General features: G+C 42.7%; 1 protein-coding gene across 1 annotated transcript; it reads left to right on the top strand.

Moving 5' to 3' along the window:
• Nucleotides 1–1,402: 1,402 nt before the first annotated feature.
• Nucleotides 1,403–23,787, top strand: LOC148430428 (keratinocyte-associated protein 3-like; the record flags this gene model as incomplete). Its single annotated transcript, XM_088466605.1, has 5 exons — nt 1,403–1,530; nt 1,915–2,099; nt 10,166–10,225; nt 12,583–12,783; nt 23,653–23,787. Coding segments are annotated over exons 1-5 (621 nt in total), but the record flags the coding sequence as incomplete, so codon positions are not given.
• Between the last annotated feature and the right edge of the window lie 66 nt (nt 23,788–23,853).

Here is a 23,853-nt window from a genome sequence, read left to right as displayed (position 1 = left end):
TATATAGAAGGGGAGGTGTATGTGTAATAGGATGTATAGATAGAAGGGGAGGTATATGTGTAATAGGATGTATATATAAGAAGGGGAGGTGTATGTGTAATAGGATGTATATATAAGAAGGGGAGGTGTATGTGTAATAGGATGTATATATAAGAAGGGGAGGTGTATGTGTAATAGGATGTATATAGAAGGGGAGGTGTATGTGTAATAGGATGTATATATAGAATGGGAGGTGTATGTGTAATAGGATGTATATATAGAAGGGGAGGTGTATGTGTAATAGGATGTATATATAGAAGGGGAGGTGTATGTGTAATAGGATGTATAGATAGAAGGGGAGGTATATGTGTAATAGGATGTATATATAAGAAGGGGAGGTGTATGTGTAATAGGATGTATATATAAGAAGGGGAGGTGTATGTGTAATAGGATGTATATATAAGAAGGGGAGGTGTATGTGTAATAGGATGTATATAGAAGGGGAGGTGTATGTGTAATAGGATGTATATATAGAATGAGAGGTGTATGTGTAATAGGATGTATATATAAGAAGGGGAGGTGTATGTGTAATAGGATGTATATAGAAGGGGAGGTGTATGTGTAATAGGATGTATATAGAAGGGAAGGTGTATGTGTAATAGGATGTATATATAGAAGGGGAGGTGTATGTGTAATAGGATGTATATATAAGAAGGGGAGGTGTATGTGTAATAGGATGTATATAGAAGGGGAGGTGTATGTGTAATAGGATGTATATATAGAAGGGGAGGTGTATGTGTAATAGGATGTATATATAAGAAGGGGAGGTGTATGTGTAATAGGATGTATATATAAGAAGGGGAGGTGTATGTGTAATAGGATGTATATATAAGAAGGGGAGGTGTATGTGTAATAGGATGTATATATAGAAGGGGAGGTGTATGTGTAATAGGATGTATATATAGAATGGGAGGTGTATGTGTAATAGGATGTATATATAGAAGGGGAGGTGTATGTGTAATAGGATGTATATAGAAGGGGAGGTGTATGTGTAATAGGATGTATATATAGAATGGGAGGTGTATGTGTAATAGGATGTATATAGAAGGGGAGGTGTATGTGTAATAAGATGTATATATAGAATGGGAGGTGTATGTGTAATAGGATGTATATATAGAAGGGGAGGTGTATGTGTAATAGGATGTATATAGAAGGGGAGGTGTATGTGTAATAGGATGTATATATAGAAGGGGAGGTGTATGTGTAATAGGATGTATATAGAAGGGGAGGTGTATGTGTAATAGGATGTATATAGAAGGGGAGGTGTATGTGTAATAGGATGTATATATAGAATGGGAGGTGTATGTGTAATAGGATGTATATATAGAATAGGAGGAGCATATGGAGACCGGGGCGGGGTTAGTACAGGTGAGTAGACAGGTAAGATGACGTCAGGGGCGGGCCTGGGGATATGACGTCACTCAGGTGTGTCTCAGGTGAAAGGCGGCAACATGGCGGTCGGGGGGAGCGAGGTCTATTCCTGCGGGTTCAGTGAGTATCAGGACTTTGACTAAGATAATGTTTTGCATGCTGTGACCTGTAGTTCCCCTCTCCCGGGTGTGTGTGTGATACATGCTGTGACCTGTAGTTCCCCTATCTCGGGTGTGTGGTGCATGCTGTGACCTGTAGTTCCCCTATCTCGGGTGTGTGTGTGATACATGCTGTGACCTGTAGTTCGCCTCTCCAGGGGGGTGTGTGTGATGCATGCTGTGACCTGTAGTTCGCCTCTCCAGGGGGGTGTGTGTGATGCATGCTGTGACCTGTAGTTCCCCTCTCCCGAGGGTGTGTGTGATGCATGCTGTGACCTGTAGTTCCCCTCTCCCAGGTATGTGATATGCATGCTGTGACCTGTAGTTCCTTTTTTTCTGTACACAGACCTGGAGAAGGGTCCTCGTCAGCTGATGAGAGCCGGCATAGCATTAATCTTCGTGGGTCATGTTAACTTCATCCTGGGGGCTATAGTACACGGCACTGTACTGCGACATGTGTCCAATCCGGAGCGCAGAGTCAGCCCCGAGTACTGCGCCGCCAATATAATCTCTGTGGTGTCCGGGCTGCTGGTGAGTCTGTTACACGGCTGTATATGTTATACAGTGTATATGTGATGGGAGAGGAGCTGTTACACGGCTGTATATGTTATACAGTGTATATGTGATGGGAGCACAGGGGGAGGAGAGGAGCTGTTACACGGCTGTATATGTTATACAGTGTATATGTGATGGGAGAGGAGCTGTTACACGGCTGTATATGTTATACAGTGTATATGTGATGGGAGAGGAGCTGTTACACGGCTGTATATGTTATACAGTGTATATGTGATGGGAGAGGAGCTGTTACACGGCTGTATATGTTATACAGTGTATATGTGATGGGAGAGGAGCTGTTACACGGCTGTATATGTTATACAGTGTATATGTGATGGGAGAGGAGCTGTTACACAGATGTATATGTTATACAGTGTATATGTGATGGGAGCACAGTGGGAGGGAGAGAAGCTGTTACACGGCTGTATATTTTATACAGTGTATATGTGATGGGAGCACAGGAGGAGGGAGAGGAGCTGTTACACGGCTGTATATGTTATACAGTGTATATGTGATGGGAGAGGAGCTGTTACACGGCTGTATATGTTATACAGTGTATATGTGATGGGAGCACAGGGGGAGGAGAGGAGCTGTTACACGGCTGTATATGTTATACAGTGTATATGTGATGGGAGAGGAGCTGTTACACGGCTGTATATGTTATACAGTGTATATGTGATGGGAGAGGAGCTGTTACACAGATGTATATGTTATACAGTGTATATGTGATGGGAGCACAGGAGGAGGGAGAGGAGCTGTTACACGGCTGTATATGTTATACAGTGTATATGTGATGGGAGAGGAGCTGTTACACGGCTGTATATGTTATACAGTGTATATGTGATGGGAGCACAGGGGGAGGAGAGGAGCTGTTACACGGCTGTATATGTTATACAGTGTATATGTGATGGGAGAGGAGCTGTTACACGGCTGTATATGTTATACAGTGTATATGTGATGGGAGAGGAGCTGTTACACAGATGTATATGTTATACAGTGTATATGTGATGGGAGCACAGGAGGAGGGAGAGGAGCTGTTACACGGCTGTATATGTTATACAGTGTATATGTGATGGGAGCACAGGAGGAGGGAGAGGAGCTGTTACACGGCTGTATATGTTATACAGTGTATATGTGATGGGAGAGGAGCTGTTACACGGCTGTATATGTTATACAGTGTATATGTGATGGGAGAGGAGCTGTTACACAGATGTATATGTTATACAGTGTATATGTGATGGGAGCACAGGAGGAGGGAGAGGACCTGTTACACGGCTGTATATGTTATACAGTGTATATGTGATGGGAGCACAGGGGGAGGGAGAGGAGCTGTTACATGGCTGTATATGTTATACAGTGTATATGTGATGGGAGAGGAGCTGTTACACGGCTGTATATGTTATACAGTGTATATGTGATGGGAGCACAGGAGGAGGGAGAGGAGCTGTTACACGGCTGTATATGTTATACAGTGTATATGTGATGGGAGCACAGGGGGAGGGAGAGGACCTGTTACACGGCTGTATATGTTATACAGTGTATATGTGATGGGAGCACAGTGGGAGGGAGAGGAGCTGTTACACTGCTGTATATGTTATACAGTGTATATGTGATGGGAGAGGAGCTGTTACACGGCTGTATATGTTATACAGTGTATATGTGATGGGAGCACAGGAGGAGGGAGAGGAGCTATTACACGGCTGTATATGTTATACAGTGTATATGTGATGGGAGCACAGGGGGAGGAGAGGACCTGTTACACGGCTGTATATGTTATACAGTGTATATGTGATGGGAGCACAGGGGGAGGAGAGGACCTGTTACACGGCTGTATATGTTATACAGTGTATATGTGATGGGAGCACAGGGGGAGGGAGAGGACCTGTTACACGGCTGTATATGTTATACAGTGTAAATGTGATGGGAGCACAGGGGGAGGTAGAGGAGCTGTTACACGGCTGTATATGTTATACAGTGTATATGTGATGGGAGAGGAGCTGTTACACGGCTGTATATGTTATGCAGTGTAAATGTGATGGGAGCACAGGAGGAGGGAGAGGAGCTGTTACACGGCTGTATATGTTATACAGTGTATATGTGATGGGAGAGGAGCTGTTACACGGCTGTATATGTTATACAGTGTATATGTGATGGGAGCACAGGAGGAGGGAGAGGAGCTATTACACGGCTGTATATGTTATACAGTGTATATGTGATGGGAGCACAGGGGGAGGGAGAGGAGCTGTTACACGGCTGTATATGTTATACAGTGTATATGTGATGGGAGCACAGGGGGAGGGAGAGGACCTGTTACTCGGCTGTATATGTTATACAGTGTATATGTGATGGGAGCACAGGAGGAGGGAGAGGAGCTGTTACACGGCTGTATATGTTATACAGTGTATATGTGATGGGAGCACAGGAGGAGGGAGAGGACCTGTTACACGGCTGTATATGTTATACAGTGTATATGTGATGGGAGCACAGGAGGAGGGAGAGGAGCTGTTACACGGCTGTATATGTTATACAGTGTATATGTGATGGGAGCACAGGGGGAGGGAGAGGAGCTGTTACACGGCTGTATATGTTATACAGTGTATATGTGATGGGAGCACAGGAGGAGGGAGAGGAGCTGTTACACGGCTGTATATGTTATATAGTGAATATGTGATGGGAGCACAGGGGGAGGTAGAGGAGCTGTTACACGGCTGTATATGTTATACAGTGTATATGTGATGGGAGCACAGGAGGAGGGAGAGGAGCTGTTACACGGCTGTATATGTTATACAGTGTATATGTGATGGGAGAGGAGCTGTTACACGGCTGTATATGTTATACAGTGTATATGTGATCGGAGCACAGGGGGAGGAGAGGACCTGTTACACGGCTGTATATGTTATACAGTGTATATGTGATGGGAGCACAGGGGGAGGGAGAGGACCTGTTACACGGCTGTATATGTTATACAGTGTAAATGTGATGGGAGCACAGGGGGAGGTAGAGGAGCTGTTACACGGCTGTGTATATGTTATACAGTGTATATGTGATGGGAGAGGAGCTGTTACACGGCTGTATATATGTTATACAGTGTAAATGTGATGGGAGCACAGGAGGAGGGAGAGGAGCTGTTACACGGCTGTATATGTTATACTGTGTATATGTGATGGGAGCACAGGGGGAGGGAGAGGAGCTGTTACACGGCTGTATATGTTCTACAGTGTATATGTGATGGGAGCACAGGGGGAGGGAGAGGACCTGTTACTCGGCTGTATATGTTATACAGTGTATATGTGATGGGAGCACAGGGGGAGGGAGAGGACCTGTTACACGGCTGTATATGTTATACAGTGTATATGTGATGGGAGCACAGGAGGAGGGAGAGGAGCTGTTACACGGCTGTATATGTTATACAGTGTATATGTGATGGGAGCACAGGGGGAGGGAGAGGAGCTGTTATACGGCTGTATATGTTATACAGTGTATATGTGATGGGAGCACATGGGGAGGGAGAGGACCTGTTATACGGCTGTATATGTTATACAGTGTATATGTGATGGGAGCACAGGGGGAGGGAGAGGACCTGTTATACGGCTGTATATGTTATACAGTGTATATGTGATGGGAGCACAGGAGGAGGGAGAGGAGCTGTTACACGGCTGTATATGTTATACAGTGTATATGTGATGGGAGCACAGGAGGAGGGAGAGGACCTGTTACACGGCTGTATATGTTATACAGTGTATATGTGATGGGAGCACAGGAGGAGGGAGAGGAGCTGTTACACGGCTGTATATGTTATACAGTGTATATGTGATGGGAGAGGCGCTGTTATACGGCTGTATATGTTATATAGTGTATATGTGATGGGAGCACAGGGGGAGGGAGAGGAGTTGTTACATGGCTATATATGTTATACAGTGTATATGTGATGGGAGCACAGGAGGAGGGAGAGGAGCTGTTACATGGCTGTATATGTTATACAGTGTAAATGTGATGGGAGCACAGGGGGAGGGAGAGGAGCTGTTACACGGCTGTATATGTTATACAGTATATATGTGATGGGAGAGGACCTGTTACACGGCTATATATGTTATACAGTGTATATGTGATGGGAGCACAGGGGGAGGAGAGGAGCTGTTACACGGCTGTATATGTTATACAGTGTATATGTGATGGGAGGAGAGGAGCTGTTACACGGCTGTATATGTTATACAGTGTATATGTGATGGGAGAGGAGCTGTTACACGGCTGTATATGTTATACAGTGTATATGTGATGGGAGCATAGGAGGAGGGAGAGGAGCTGTTACACGGCTGTATATGTTATACAGTGTATATGTGATGGGAGCACAGGAGGAGGGAGAGGAGCTGTTACTCGGCTGTATATGTTATACAGTGTATATGTGATGGGAGCACAGGAGGAGGGAGAGGACCTGTTACACGGCTGTATATGTTATACAGTGTATATGTGATGGGAGAGGAGCTGTTACACGGCTGTATATGTTGTACAGTGTATATGTGATGGGAGCACAGGAGGAGGGAGAGGAGCTGTTACACGGCTGTATATGTTATATAGTGTATATGTGATGGGAGCACAGGAGGAGGGAGAGGAGCTGTTACACGGCTGTATATGTTATACAGTGTATATGTGATGGGAGCACAGGAGGAGGGAGAGGAGCTGTTACACGGCTGTATATGTTATACAGTGTATATGTGATTGGAGCACAGGGGGAGGGAGAGGAGCTGTTACACGGCTGTATATGTTATACAGTGTATATGTGATGGGAGCACAGGGGGAGGGAGAGGAGCTGTTACACGGCTGTATATGTTATACAGTGTATATGTGATGGGAGCACAGGAGGAGGGAGAGGAGCTGTTACATGGCTGTATATGTTATACAGTGTATATGTGATGGGAGCACAGGGGGAGGGAGAGGACCTGTTACACGGCTGTATATGTTATACAGTGTATATGTGATGGGAGCACAGGAGGAGGGAGAGGACCTGTTATACGGCTGTATATGTTATACAGTGTATATGTGATGGGAGAGGAGCTGTTACACGGCTGTATATGTTATACAGTGTATATGTGATGGGAGCACAGGGGGAGGGAGAGGACCTGTTATACGGCTGTATATGTTATACAGTGTATATGTGATGGGAGCACAGGAGGAGGGAGAGGACCTGTTATACGGCTGTATATGTTATACAGTGTATATGTGATGGGAGAGAAGCTGTTACATGGCTATATATGTTATACAGTGTATATGTGATGGGAGAGAAGCTGTTACACGGCTGTATATTTTATACAGTGTATATGTGATGGGAGCACAGGGGGAGGGAGAGGAGCTGTTACACGGCTGTATATGTTATACAGTGTATATGTGATGGGAGCACAGGAGGAGGGAGAGGAGCTGTTACACGGCTGTATATGTTATACAGTGTATATGTGATGGGAGCACAGGGGGAGGGAGAGGAGCTGTTACACGGCTGTATATGTTATACAGTGTATATGTGATGGGAGCACAGGGGGAGGGAGAGGAGCTGTTACATGGCTGTATATGTTATACAGTGTATATGTGATGGGAGAGGAGCTGTTACACGGCTGTATATGTTATACAGTGTATATGTGATGGGAGCACAGGAGGAGGGAGAGGAGCTGTTACACGGCTGTATATGTTATACAGTGTATATGTGATGGGAGCACAGGGGGAGGGAGAGGATCTGTTGCACGGCTGTATATGTTATACAGTGTATATGTGATGGGAGAGGAGCTGTTACACGGCTGTATATGTTATACAGTGTATATGTGATGGGAGCACAGGAGGAGGGAGAGGAGCTGTTATACGGCTGTATATGTTATACAGTGTGTATGTGATGGGAGCACAGGAGGAGGGAGAGGAGCTGTTACATGGCTGTATATGTTATACAGTGTATATGTGATGGGAGCACAGGAGGAGGGAGAGGACCTGTTATACGGCTATATATGTTATACAGTGCATATGTGATGGGAGCACAGGGGGAGGGAGAGGAGCTGTTACATGGCTGTATATGTTATACAGTGTATATGTGATGGGAGCACAGGAGGAGGGAGAGGAGCTGTTACATGGCTGTATATGTTATACAGTGTATATGTGATGGGAGAGGAGCTGTTACACGGCTGTATATGTTATACAGTGTATATGTGATGGGAGAGGAGCTGTTACACAGATGTATATGTTATACAGTGTATATGTGATGGGAGCACAGGGGGAGGTAGAGGAGCTGTTACACGGCTGTGTATATGTTATACAGTGTATATGTGATGGGAGCACAGGAGGAGGGAGAGGAGCTGTTACACGGCTGTATATGTTATACAGTGTATATGTGATGGGAGAGGAGCTGTTACACAGATGTATATGTTATACAGTGTATATGTGATGGGAGCACAGGGGGAGGTAGAGGAGCTGTTACACGGCTGTATATGTTATATAGTGTATATGTGATGGGAGCACAGGAGGAGGGAGAGGAGCTGTTACACGGCTGTATATGTTATACAGTGTATATGTGATGGGAGAGGAGCTGTTACATGGCTGTATATGTTATACAGTGTATATGTGATGGGAGCACAGGGGGAGGGAGAGGAGCTGTTACACGGCTGTATATGTTATACAGTGTATATGTGATGGGAGAGGAGCTGTTACACGGCTGTATATGTTATACAGTGTATATGTGATGGGAGCACAGGAGGAGGGAGAGGAACTGTTATACGGCTGTATATGTTATACAGTGTATATGTGATGGGAGCACAGGAGGAGGGAGAGGAGCTGTTACACGGCTGTATATGTTATACAGTGTATATGTGATGGGAGAGGAGCTGTTACATGGCTGTATATGTTATACAGTGTATATGTGATGGGAGCACAGTGGGAGGGAGAGGAGCTGTTACACGGCTGTATATGTTATACAGTGTAAATGTGATGGGAGCACAGGGGGAGGTAGAGGAGCTGTTACACGGCTGTGTATATGTTATACAGTGTATATGTGATGGGAGAGGAGCTATTACACGGCTGTATATGTTATACAGTGTATATGTGATGGGAGAGGAGCTGTTACACGGCTGTATATGTTATACAGTGTATATGTGATGGGAGAGGAGCTGTTACATGGCTGTATATTTTATACAGTGTATATGTGATGGGAGCACAGGGGGAGGGAGAGGAGCTGTTACACGGCTGTATATGTTATACAGTGTATATGTGATGGGAGAGGAGCTGTTACACGGCTGTATATGTTATACAGTGTATATGTGATGGGAGCACAGGAGGAGGGAGAGGAGCTGTTATACGGCTGTATATGTTATACAGTGTATATGTGATGGGAGCACAGGAGGAGGGAGAGGAGCTGTTACACGGCTGTATATGTTATACAGTGTATATGTGATGGGAGAGGAGCTGTTACATGGCTGTATATGTTATACAGTGTATATGTGATGGGAGCACAGTGGGAGGGAGAGGAGCTGTTACACGGCTGTATATGTTATACAGTGTATATGTGATAGGAGCACAGGAGGAGGGAGAGGAGCTGTTACACGGCTGTATATGTTATACAGTGTATATGTGATGGGAGAGGAGCTATTACACGGCTGTATATGTTATACAGTGTATATGTGATGGGAGAGGAGCTATTACACGGCTGTATATGTTATACAGTGTATATACGTGATGGGAGCACAGGGGGAGGGAGAGGAGCTATTATATTCAGGTTTCTTAAATGTGTAACCAATTGGAGCATTGTACAACAGCAGCACTGTGTATTTCAGCTTCTGTCGGTCAGATTGAAGTAGTGGGGGCTAGACATCATGCAGAAAGTGTTATGTAATTAGAACATGTTGCACTGCAGTTGTGTATGGTTCATATACTGTATGTGGTAGTGCTATACAAATAGACAATACCAACAATATAATCATATTTGAACAATGATGTTTTTATTGATAGTGCATCTTATAACGTGAAACCTCTTAATGCAAATATTTTACTGATAGCTGTCACTTATTCTCCTGCAGAGCATCACAACGGGAATCTGCGCGATTATAACGTCCAGGAACCTCGGCATAGCCAGAATTGTGAGACCGTAACACTGTGATTTAGTGTCCCCTAAACACCTAATTTCCTGTTTCTTTGTCATCTTTGTGTCTGTCTTCCTAATTCTCCACATTTGTTTCATTGTGCAGTTGCATCTCCTGTCTGTCTGTCTCTCCAGGCTGTGGGTGTTGTGTCTCTATCTATCCACCGTATATATGTGTATCTGCCAGTTGCATCTGTGTTTTGACTTTGTGTGTATGCCGGTCTCTCTCTTTTGGCTGTGTGTGTATGCCGGTCTCTCTCTCTGGGCTGTGTGTGTGTGTGCCAGTCTCTCTCTTGGCTGTGTGTGTGTATGCCTGTCTGTTGGCTGTGTGTGTGTGTGTGTATGTCGGTCTCTCTCTTGGCTGTGTGTGTGTGTGTGTGTATGTCGGTCTCTCTCTTGGCTGTGTGTGTGTGTATGTCGGTCTCTCTCTTGGCTGTGTGTGTGTATGTCGGTCTCTCTCTTGGCTGTGTGTGTGTATGTCGGTCTCTCTCTTGGCTGTGTGTGTGTGTGTATGTCGGTCTCTCTCTTGGCTGTGTGTGTGTGTGTGTATGTCGGTCTCTCTCTTGGCTGTGTGTGTGTGTGTGTATGTCGGTCTCTCTCTTGGCTGTATTTGTGTGTATGTCGGTCTCTCTCTTGGCTGTGTGGCTGTGTGGGTGTGTGTGTGCCGGTCTCTCTCTTGGCTGTGTGGGGGTGTGTGTGTGCCGGTCTCTCTCTTGGCTGTGTGGGGGTGTGTGTGTGCCGGTCTCTCTCTTGGCTGTGTGGGGGTGTGTGTATGCCGGTCTCTCTCTTGGCTGTGTGGGGGTGTGTGTATGCCGGTCTCTCTCTTGGCTGTGTGGGGGTGTGCCGGTCTCTCTCTTGGCTGTGTGTGTGTGTGTGTGCCGGTCTCTCTCTTGGCTGTGTGTGTGTGTGTATGCCGGTCTCTCTCTTGGCTGTGTGTGTGTGTGTGTATGCCGGTCTCTCTCTTGGCTGTGTGTGTGTGTGTGTATGCCGGTCTCTCTCTTGGCTGTGTGTGTGTGTGTGTATGCCGGTCTCTCTCTTGGCTGTGTGTGTGTGTGTATGCCGGTCTCTCTCTTGGCTGTGTGTGTGTGTGTGTGTGTGTATGCCGGTCTCTCTCTTGGCTGTGTGTGTGTGTGTGTGTGTGTATGCCGGTCTCTCTCTTGGCTGTGTGTGTGTGTGTGTGTATGCCGGTCTCTCTCTTGGCTGTGTGTGTGTGTGTGTGTGTATGCCGGTCTCTCTCTTGGCTGTGTGTGTGTGTGTGTGTATGCCGGTCTCTCTCTTGGCTGTGTGTGTGTGTGTGTGTGTATGCCGGTCTCTCTCTTGGCTGTGTGTGTGTGTGTGTGTGTGTGTGTATGCCGGTCTCTCTCTTGGCTGTGTGTGTGTGTGTGTATGCCGGTCTCTCTCTTGGCTGTGTGTGTGTGTGTGTGTGTGTATGCCGGTCTCTCTCTTGGCTGTGTGTGTGTGTATGCCGGTCTCTCTCTTGGCTGTGTGTGTGTGTGTGTGTGTATGCCGGTCTCTCTCTTGGCTGTGTGTGTGTGTGTGTGTGTATGCCGGTCTCTCTCTTGGCTGTGTGTGTGTGTGTGTGTGTATGCCGGTCTCTCTCTTGGCTGTGTGTGTGTGTGTGTGTGTATGCCGGTCTCTCGGCTGTGTGTGTGTGTGTATGCCGGTCTCTCTCTTGGCTGTGTGTGTGTGTGTGTGTGTATGCCGGTCTCTCTCTTGGCTGTGTGTGTGTGTGTGTGTGTATGCCGGTCTCTCTCTTGGCTGTGTGTGTGTGTGTGTGTGTGTATGCCGGTCTCTCTCTTGGCTGTGTGTGTGTGTGTGTGTGTATGCCGGTCTCTCTCTTGGCTGTGTGTGTGTGTGTGTGTGTATGCCGGTCTCTCTCTTGGCTGTGTGTGTGTGTGTGTGTGTGTATGCCGGTCTCTCTCTTGGCTGTGTGTGTGTGTGTGTGTGTATGCCGGTCTCTCTCTTGGCTGTGTGTGTGTGTGTATGCCGGTCTCTCTCTTGGCTGTGTGTGTGTGTGTGTATGCCGGTCTCTCTCTTGGCTGTGTGTGTGTGTGTGTGTATGCCGGTCTCTCTCTTGGCTGTGTGTGTGTGTGTGTATGCCGGTCTCTCTCTTGGCTGTGTGTGTGTGTGTGTATGCCGGTCTCTCTCTTGGCTGTGTGTGTGTGTGTGTATGCCGGTCTCTCTCTTGGCTGTGTGTGTGTGTGTGTATGCCGGTCTCTCTCTTGGCTGTGTGTGTGTATGCCTGTCTGTTGGCTGTGTTTGTGTGCAGTGTACACCGCTGCCAGTTGTGCACATGTTGTGTTGGTCCTTGCAGCGCTGGCTGTAGTGTAATTCCCTGTCATTATGTCCCTGTAGCACTGGTCGCTCCTGGTTCTCTCACTGCTGAACGCTCTGCTCTCCGCTGCCTGTTTTGTTGGTTTGGTTCTGTCCGTCTCACTGACCATTGCTAATGGGGGCAAGAACCTGATTTCTGGATGTAATTCAACAGTCCTCCCTGCAGAGACCCGGTCTGTGGTCATGAGCAACGAGTGCCCCTTCGACACTACACGGATCTATGTGAGTCTTTATGTACATGTAGCCTGGGACACAGCGTAAGAGGGTCATTCTTAGAATCCAGCAATATGAGGGTGATATTTTTTATTGTATATTGGGCCTGTGAGTGCTCAGTGAGGTTGTATCATGTACCTGTCACCAGCGCCTTATATTGATGATGGATGGACGAGTATGGAAAGGGAATATGCGTAAGTCTGGGGTCAGGGCACTTGGTACAATAGATTACAGGGGTGTTATATATTGTAGGAAGGGAAGAGGGTGGATCTGTGATGTGATAAGCTGACATGAAGTCTCCAGGAACGCTGGAAAGTTTGGAGACTAGAGGAAAGTCTTAGTGTGTGTGGGATGTCTTCCACAGAGTGGGTACAGCCCTGTAACCCTGGCTGGGAGCACGTAATGCTTGTGGGTGAGAAACGCAGTGCGGAGCTAGCTAGCTGGGAGTTGTTATGAGAAAAGAAACTCCTCCGAGAGGTACATAGTGTGACTCCCCTTCCCCTGGTGTATCTATTACTGTATCACAGCTGGGTATCGGAGAGAGCAAACCCCTCCGGGAGGTACATAGTGATTCCTCTTCCCCTGTGTCTCTCCCCTTTCCCTGGTGTCTCTCTTCCTGTCTCACAGCCGGGTAGTTGAACAGAGAAACTCCTCTGGGAGGTACATAGTGTCTCTCCCCTTCCCCTGGTGTCTCTCCCCTTCCCCTGGTGTCTCTCCCCTTCCCCTGGTGTCTCTCCCCCTCTATTCCTGTATTACAGCTGGGTAGTCAGAGAGAGGAAACCTCTCCGGGAGGTACATAGTGTGACTCCCTTCCCCTGGTGTCTCTATTCCTGTATCCCTTCTATTGTACATACTAGATAAACCAGATAATGGGCTATGTATAGGTAGCGGCAGCTTTATACTGAGAGCGCTGCCTTAAATATTCAGCTCCAAACTGCCACATCCTAAATCCAGCCCAACATGTCTGAAGAGTGCGCTACCCCAACGTCGTCCTAGCGTCCAACACAAGTGCCCTTTTTTTTTTTTTTATAAATAACTATGCCCATCAAATTTGAGGTACATGAAAATGGGTGCAATCATATTTTTAAGTCCCTAAAGTAATTTTAAAAAATTCTTCAAAAATGTACCTGCCACATATATGGGGACACCCCCTGAATTAATTTTGCTACTTTAAAACTTTGTTCCCCAATTTTTATTATTTTTTTTGGGGTGTCCTGAGGATTTTAATTTTTTTTATTTTTTTTTGCTACAGATTAATTTTAGGAGACACCCCCCAGGGGTGCAGGCTATTTTTTTTATTATTATTATTTAAAAGGCTGCACCCCTAAATCCAAATTCTGCACTTTTTTTCACCATGTATTACATGGAAAAAAGTTATCCCCGTTTTTTTAAGACTTCTCGCACCGGCGAAAAGTCTTAGAAATTGAATACGGGGATAATTGAAACGGGCGAAAATGACGTCATGAGCGATAACGGACTTTTCATCTCAAATTGAATATGACCCATAGTCAGAGGAATAATAGTATAAGGGCACTTACAGGTCATTATTAGTAGGTGAGAGCTGTATTGTGTATATGTCCCATAGTCAGAGGAATAATAATATAAGGGCACTTACAGGTCATTATTAGTAGCTGAGAGCTGTATTGTGTATATGTCCCATAGTCAGAGGAATAATAGTATAAGGACACTTACAGGTCATTATTAGTAGCTGAGAGCTGTATTGTGTATATGTCCCATAGTCAGAGGAATAATAATATAAGGACACTTACAGGTCATTATTAGTAGCTGAGAGCTGTATTGTGTATATGACCCATAGTCAGAGGAATAATAGTATAAGGACACTTACAGGTCATTATTAGTAGCTGAGAGCTGTATTGTGTATATGACCCATAGTCAGAGGAATAATAGTATAAGGACACTTACAGGTCATTATTAGTAGCTGAGAGCTGTAGTGTGTATATGTCCCATAGTCAGAGGAATAATAGTATAAGGACACTTACAGGTCATTATTAGTAGCTGAGAGCTGTATTGTGTATATGTCCCATAGTCAGAGGAATAATAGTATAAGGGCACTTACAGGTCATTATTAGTAGCTGAGAGCTGTATTGTGTATATGTCCCATAGTCAGAGGAATAATAGTATAAGGACACTTACAGGTCATTATTAGTAGCTGAGAGCTGTATTGTGTATATGTCCCATAGTCAGAGGAATAATAGTATAAGGACACTTACAGGTCATTATTAGTAGCTGAGAGCTGTATTGTGTATATGTCCCATAGTCAGAGGAATAATAGTATAAGGGCACTTACAGGTCATTATTAGTAGCTGAGAGCTGTATTGTGTATATGTCCCATAGTCAGAGGAATAATAGTATAAGGACACTTACAGGTCATTATTAGTAGCTGAGAGCTGTATTGTGTATATGTCCCATAGTCAGAGGAATAATAGTATAAGGGCACTTACAGGTCATTATTAGTAGCTGAGAGCTGTATTGTGTATATGTCCCATAGTCAGAGGAATAATAGTATGACACTTACAGGTCATTATTAGTAGCTGAGAGCTGTATTGTGTATATGACCCATAGTCAGAGGAATAATAGTATAAGGACACTTACAGGTCATTATTAGTAGCTGAGAGCTGTAGTGTGTATATGTCCCATAGTCAGAGGAATAATAGTATAAGGACACTTACAGGTCATTATTAGTAGCTGAGAGCTGTATTGTGTATATGTCCCATAGTCAGAGGAATAATAGTATAAGGGCACTTACAGGTCATTATTAGTAGCTGAGAGCTGTAGTGTGTATATGTCCCATAGTCAGAGGAATAATAGTATAAGGGCACTTACAGGTCATTATTAGTAGCTGAGAGCTGTATTGTGTATATGTCCCATAGTCAGAGGAATAATAGTATAAGGACACTTACAGGTCATTATTAGTAGCTGAGAGCTGTAGTGTGTATATGTCCCATAGTCAGAGGAATAATAGTATAAGGGCACTTACAGGTCATTATTAGTAGCTGAGAGCTGTATTGTGTATATGTCCCATAGTCAGAGGAATAATAGTATAAGGACACTTACAGGTCATTATTAGTAGCTGAGAGCTGTATTGTGTATATGTCCCATAGTCAGAGGAATAATAGTATAAGGACACTTACAGGTCATTATTAGTAGCTGAGAGCTGTATTGTGTATATGTCCCATAGTCAGAGGAATAATAGTATAAGGGCACTTACAGGTCATTATTAGTAGCTGAGAGCTGTATTGTGTATATGTCCCATAGTCAGAGGAATAATAGTATAAGGACACTTACAGGTCATTATTAGTAGCTGAGAGCTGTATTGTGTATATGTCCCATAGTCAGAGGAATAATAGTATAAGGGCACTTACAGGTCATTATTAGTAGCTGAGAGCTGTATTGTGTATATGTCCCATAGTCAGAGGAATAATAGTATAAGGACACTTACAGGTCATTATTAGTAGCTGAGAGCTGTATTGTGTATATGTCCCATAGTCAGAGGAATAATAGTATAAGGGCACTTACAGGTCATTATTAGTAGCTGAGAGCTGTATTGTGTATATGTCCCATAGTCAGAGGAATAATAGTATGACACTTACAGGTCATTATTAGTAGCTGAGAGCTGTATTGTGTATATGACCCATAGTCAGAGGAATAATAGTATAAGGACACTTACAGGTCATTATTAGTAGCTGAGAGCTGTATTGTGTATATGTCCCATAGTCAGAGGAATAATAGTATAAGGACACTTACAGGTCATTATTAGTAGCTGAGAGCTGTATTGTGTATATGTCCCATAGTCAGAGGAATAATAGTATAAGGACACTTACAGGTCATTATTAGTAGCTGAGAGCTGTATTGTGTATATGTCCCATAGTCAGAGGAATAATAATATAAGGACACTTACAGGTCATTATTAGTAGCTGAGAGCTGTATTGTGTATATGTCCCATAGTCAGAGGAATAATAGTATAAGGACACTTACAGGTCATTATTAGTAGGTGAGAGATGTATTGTGTATATGTCCCATAGTCAGAGGAATAATAGTATAAGGACACTTACAGGTCATTATTAGTAGCTGAGAGCTGTATTGTGTATATGACCCATAGTCAGAGGAATAATAGTATAAGGACACTTACAGGTCATTATTAGTAGCTGAGAGCTGTAGTGTGTATATGTCCCATAGTCAGAGGAATAATAGTATAAGGACACTTACAGGTCATTATTAGTAGGTGAGAGCTGTAGTGTGTATATGTCCCATAGTCAGAGGAATAATAATATAAGGACACTTACAGGTCATTATTAGTAGCTGAGAGCTGTATTGTGTATATGTCCCATAGTCAGAGGAATAATAGTATAAGGGCACTTACAGGTCATTATTAGTAGGTGAGAGCTGTATTGTGTATATGTCCCATAGTCAGAGGAATAATAGTATAAGGGCACTTACAGGTCATTATTAGTAGCTGAGAGCTGTATTGTGTATATGTCCCATAGTCAGAGGAATAATAGTATAAGGACACTTACAGGTCATTATTAGTAGCTGAGAGATGTATTGTGTATATGTCCCATAGTCAGAGGAATAATAGTATAAGGGCACTTACAGGTCATTATTAGTAGCTGAGAGCTGTAGTGTGTATATGTCCCATAGTCAGAGGAATAATAGTATAAGGACACTTACAGGTCATTATTAGTAGCTGAGAGCTGTATTGTGTATATGTCCCATAGTCAGAGGAATAATAGTATAAGGACACTTACAGGTCATTATTAGTAGCTGAGAGCTGTATTGTGTATATGTCCCATAGTCAGAGGAATAATAGTATAAGGACACTTACAGGTCATTATTAGTAGCTGAGAGATGTATTGTGTATATGTCCCATAGTCAGAGGAATAATAGTATAAGGGCACTTACAGGTCATTATTAGTAGCTGAGAGCTGTAGTGTGTATATGTCCCATAGTCAGAGGAATAATAGTATAAGGACACTTACAGGTCATTATTAGTAGCTGAGAGCTGTATTGTGTATATGTCCCATAGTCAGAGGAATAATAGTATAAGGGCACTTACAGGTCATTATTAGTAGCTGAGAGCTGTATTGTGTATATGTCCCATAGTCAGAGGAATAATAGTATAAGGACACTTACAGGTCATTATTAGTAGCTGAGAGCTGTATTGTGTATATGTCCCATAGTCAGAGGAATAATAGTATAAGGACACTTACAGGTCATTATTAGTAGCTGAGAGCTGTATTGTGTATATGTCCCATAGTCAGAGGAATAATAGTATAAGGGCACTTACAGGTCATTATTAGTAGCTGAGAGCTGTATTGTGTATATGTCCCATAGTCAGAGGAATAATAGTATAAGGACACTTACAGGTCATTATTAGTAGCTGAGAGCTGTATTGTGTATATGTCCCATAGTCAGAGGAATAATAGTATAAGGGCACTTACAGGTCATTATTAGTAGCTGAGAGCTGTATTGTGTATATGTCCCATAGTCAGAGGAATAATAGTATAAGGGCACTTACAGGTCATTATTAGTAGGTGAGAGCTGTATTGTGTATATGTCCCATAGTCAGAGGAATAATAGTATAAGGACACTTACAGGTCATTATTAGTAGCTGAGAGCTGTATTGTGTATATGTCCCATAGTCAGAGGAATAATAGTATAAGGACACTTACAGGTCATTATTAGTAGCTGAGAGCTGTATTGTGTATATGTCCCATAGTCAGAGGAATAATAGTATAAGGACACTTACAGGTCATTATTAGTAGCTGAGAGCTGTATTGTGTATATGACCCATAGTCAGAGGAATAATAGTATAAGGACACTTACAGGTCATTATTAGTAGCTGAGAGATGTATTGTGTATATGTCCCATAGTCAGAGGAATAATAGTATAAGGGCACTTACAGGTCATTATTAGTAGCTGAGAGCTGTATTGTGTATATGTCCCATAGTCAGAGGAATAATAGTATAAGGACACTTACAGGTCATTATTAGTAGCTGAGAGCTGTATTGTGTATATGTCCCATAGTCAGAGGAATAATAGTATAAGGGCACTTACAGGTCATTATTAGTAGCTGAGAGCTGTATTGTGTATATGTCCCATAGTCAGAGGAATAATAGTATAAGGACACTTACAGGTCATTATTAGTAGCTGAGAGCTGTATTGTGTATATGTCCCATAGTCAGAGGAATAATAGTATAAGGACACTTACAGGTCATTATTAGTAGCTGAGAGCTGTATTGTGTATATGTCCCATAGTCAGAGGAATAATAGTATAAGGACACTTACAGGTCATTATTAGTAGGTGAGAGCTGTATTGTGTATATGTCCCATAGTCAGAGGAATAATAGTATAAGGACACTTACAGGTCATTATTAGTAGCTGAGAGCTGTATTGTGTATATGTCCCATAGTCAGAGGAATAATAGTATAAGGACACTTACAGGTCATTATTAGTAGCTGAGAGCTGTAGTGTGTATATGTCCCATAGTCAGAGGAATAATAGTATAAGGACACTTACAGGTCATTATTAGTAGCTGAGAGCTGTATTGTGTATATGTCCCATAGTCAGAGGAATAATAGTATAAGGGCACTTACAGGTCATTATTAGTAGCTGAGAGCTGTATTGTGTATATGTCCCATAGTCAGAGGAATAATAGTATAAGGACACTTACAGGTCATTATTAGTAGCTGAGAGCTGTAGTGTGTATATGTCCCATAGTCAGAGGAATAATAGTATAAGGGCACTTACAGGTCATTATTAGTAGCTGAGAGCTGTATTGTGTATATGTCCCATAGTCAGAGGAATAATAGTATAAGGGCACTTACAGGTCATTATTAGTAGCTGAGAGCTGTAGTGTGTATATGTCCCATAGTCAGAGGAATAATAGTATAAGGACACTTACAGGTCATTATTAGTAGCTGAGAGCTGTATTGTGTATATGTCCCATAGTCAGAGGAATAATAGTATAAGGGCACTTACAGGTCATTATTAGTAGCTGAGAGCTGTATTGTGTATATGTCCCATAGTCAGAGGAATAATAGTATAAGGACACTTACAGGTCATTATTAGTAGGTGAGAGCTGTATTGTGTATATGTCCCATAGTCAGAGGAATAATAGTATAAGGGCACTTACAGGTCATTATTAGTAGCTGAGAGCTGTATTGTGTATATGTCCCATAGTCAGAGGAATAATAGTATAAGGACACTTACAGGTCATTATTAGTAGCTGAGAGCTGTATTGTGTATATGTCCCATAGTCAGAGGAATAATAGTATAAGGACACTTACAGGTCATTATTAGTAGCTGAGAGCTGTATTGTGTATATGTCCCATAGTCAGAGGAATAATAGTATAAGGGCACTTACAGGTCATTATTAGTAGCTGAGAGCTGTATTGTGTATATGTCCCATAGTCAGAGGAATAATAGTATAAGGGCACTTACAGGTCATTATTAGTAGCTGAGAGCTGTATTGTGTATATGTCCCATAGTCAGAGGAATAATAGTATAAGGACACTTACAGGTCATTATTAGTAGCTGAGAGCTGTATTGTGTATATGTCCCATAGTCAGAGGAATAATAGTATAAGGGCACTTACAGGTCATTATTAGTAGCTGAGAGCTGTATTGTGTATATGTCCCATAGTCAGAGGAATAATAATATAAGGACACTTACAGGTCATTATTAGTAGCTGAGAGCTGTATTGTGTATATGTCCCATAGTCAGAGGAATAATAGTATAAGGACACTTACAGGTCATTATTAGTAGCTGAGAGCTGTATTGTGTATATGTCCCATAGTCAGAGGAATAATAGTATAAGGACACTTACAGGTCATTATTAGTAGCTGAGAGCTGTATTGTGTATATGACCCATAGTCAGAGGAATAATAGTATAAGGACACTTACAGGTCATTATTAGTAGCTGAGAGATGTATTGTGTATATGACCCATAGTCAGAGGAATAATAGTATAAGGACACTTACAGGTCATTATTAGTAGCTGAGAGCTGTATTGTGTATATGTCCCATAGTCAGAGGAATAATAGTATAAGGGCACTTACAGGTCATTATTAGTAGCTGAGAGCTGTATTGTGTATATGTCCCATAGTCAGAGGAATAATAGTATAAGGACACTTACAGGTCATTATTAGTAGCTGAGAGCTGTATTGTGTATATGTCCCATAGTCAGAGGAATAATAGTATAAGGGCACTTACAGGTCATTATTAGTAGCTGAGAGCTGTATTGTGTATATGTCCCATAGTCAGAGGAATAATAGTATAAGGACACTTACAGGTCATTATTAGTAGCTGAGAGCTGTATTGTGTATATGTCCCATAGTCAGAGGAATAATAGTATAAGGGACACTTACAGGTCATTATTAGTAGCTGAGAGCTGTATTGTGTATATGTCCCATAGTCAGAGGAATAATAGTATAAGGACACTTACAGGTCATTATTAGTAGCTGAGAGCTGTATTGTGTATATGTCCCATAGTCAGAGGAATAATAGTATAAGGGCACTTACAGGTCATTATTAGTAGCTGAGAGCTGTAGTGTGTATATGTCCCATAGTCAGAGGAATAATAGTATAAGGACACTTACAGGTCATTATTAGTAGCTGAGAGCTGTATTGTGTATATGTCCCATAGTCAGAGGAATAATAGTATAAGGACACTTACAGGTCATTATTAGTAGCTGAGAGCTGTATTGTGTATATGTCCCCATAGTCAGAGGAATAATAGTATAAGGACACTTACAGGTCATTATTAGTAGGTGAGAGCTGTATTGTGTATATGTCCCATAGTCAGAGGAATAATAGTATAAGGACACTTACAGGTCATTATTAGTAGCTGAGAGCTGTATTGTGTATATGTCCCATAGTCAGAGGAATAATAGTATAAGGACACTTACAGGTCATTATTAGTAGCTGAGAGCTGTAGTGTGTATATGTCCCATAGTCAGAGGAATAATAGTATAAGGACACTTACAGGGTCATTATTAGTAGCTGAGAGCTGTATTGTGTATATGTCCCCATAGTCAGAGGAATAATAGTATAAGGGCACTTACAGGTCATTATTAGTAGCTGAGAGCTGTATTGTGTATATGTCCCATAGTCAGAGGAATAATAGTATAAGGACACTTACAGGTCATTATTAGTAGCTGAGAGCTGTAGTGTGTATATGTCCCATAGTCAGAGGAATAATAGTATAAGGGCACTTACAGGTCATTATTAGTAGCTGAGAGCTGTATTGTGTATATGTCCCATAGTCAGAGGAATAATAGTATAAGGACACTTACAGGTCATTATTAGTAGCTGAGAGCTGTATTGTGTATATGTCCCATAGTCAGAGGAATAATAGTATAAGGACACTTACAGGTCATTATTAGTAGCTGAGAGCTGTAGTGTGTATATGTCCCATAGTCAGAGGAATAATAGTATAAGGACACTTACAGGTCATTATTAGTAGCTGAGAGCTGTATTGTGTATATGTCCCATAGTCAGAGGAATAATAGTATAAGGACACTTACAGGTCATTATTAGTAGCTGAGAGCTGTATTGTGTATATGACCCATAGTCCAGAGGAATAATAGTATAAGGGCACTTACAGGTCATTATTAGTAGCTGAGAGCTGTATTGTGTATATGTCCCCATAGTCAGAGGAATAATAGTATAAGGGCACTTACAGGTCATTATTAGTAGCTGAGAGCTGTAGTGTTGTATATGTCCCATAGTCAGAGGAATAATAGTATAAGGACACTTACAGGTCATTATTAGTAGCTGAGAGCTGTATTGTGTATATGTCCCATAGTCAGAGGAATAATAGTATAAGGACACTTACAGGTCATTATTAGTAGGTGAGAGCTGTATTGTGTATATGTCCCATAGTCCAGAGGAATAATAGTATAAGGGCACTTACAGGTCATTATTAGTAGCTGAGAGCTGTATTGTGTATATGTCCCATAGTCAGAGGAATAATAGTATAAGGGACACTTACAGGTCATTATTAGTAGCTGAGAGCTGTATTGTGTATATGTCCCATAGTCAGAGGAATAATAGTATAAGGACACTTACAGGTCATTATTAGTAGGTGAGAGCTGTATTGTGTATATGTCCCATAGTCAGAGGAATAATAGTATAAGGGCACTTACAGGTCATTATTAGTAGCTGAGAGCTGTATTGTGTATATGTCCCATAGTCAGAGGAATAATAGTATAAGGGCACTTACAGGTCATTATTAGTAGCTGAGAGCTGTATTGTGTATATGTCCCATAGTCAGAGGAATAATAGTATAAGGGCACTTACAGGTCATTATTAGTAGCTGAGAGATGTATTGAGTATGCAGTAATGCAGTGTAATTGCAGACTGATATGATAAAACACAAGAAGAACTTTGTTAGTTCCGAGATATTGTATAAGTCTTATATATTGCCCTGTAATTGGGATAATGTTTAGCTAGATACAGAAAATGACACCTGCTGCTGCCGCCACACTGATACGTCTTCTGTGATAGTCGTCATGACTTGGTGATATAGTATTACAAGCTCCAAGACAGCAGAGAGAGGTAAATGTACAGAGATAGTGGGATCTCCTTACGTCACCTCTCACGTCCTGCCATTACACTGTATATAAGTATATTCCCTAAAGCGCTTACTAATACTGACCCCGAACGTTCTTAATGAGGGACGGGTTCCCCTCTGACTATTAAGCCTCTCACAACGTATTGTATCAAGCGCGAACGACCAGAGATAGTGAATAGGGCACTTGTGCACGACGCTAGTAGGATGCTTTGTAGTTGGGTAAGACCTGTTTCTTCCTCATTGTGTTTCTGCTCAGTCCTCTCATCATCCCTATCTCCTGTGCAGGACACCACGCTGGCTCTCTGGTTCCCCTCCATGTTCCTATCTGCTGTGGAGGCCGCACTGTCTATCCGTTGTTGTATTGTGGCGTTTATACTGCGAGGGATTGGTCCATGTGGGGAGACTTACCTGAGACAAAAGGTATGTACTGATTTGGAGCTAACCCGAGTGCCTCCAGCTGTGTGGAGATCTGTAGTGTTCTCAGAG

The sequence above is a fragment of the Taudactylus pleione genome, unplaced genomic scaffold (genome assembly GCF_031769625.1).
Source record: "Taudactylus pleione unplaced genomic scaffold, aTauple2 ptg003818l, whole genome shotgun sequence".
NCBI classification, from domain to species: domain Eukaryota; kingdom Metazoa; phylum Chordata; class Amphibia; order Anura; family Myobatrachidae; genus Taudactylus; species Taudactylus pleione.
The sequence above is the reverse complement of the archived record's forward strand: the minus strand, read 5'-3'. Positions and strand labels throughout refer to the sequence as shown.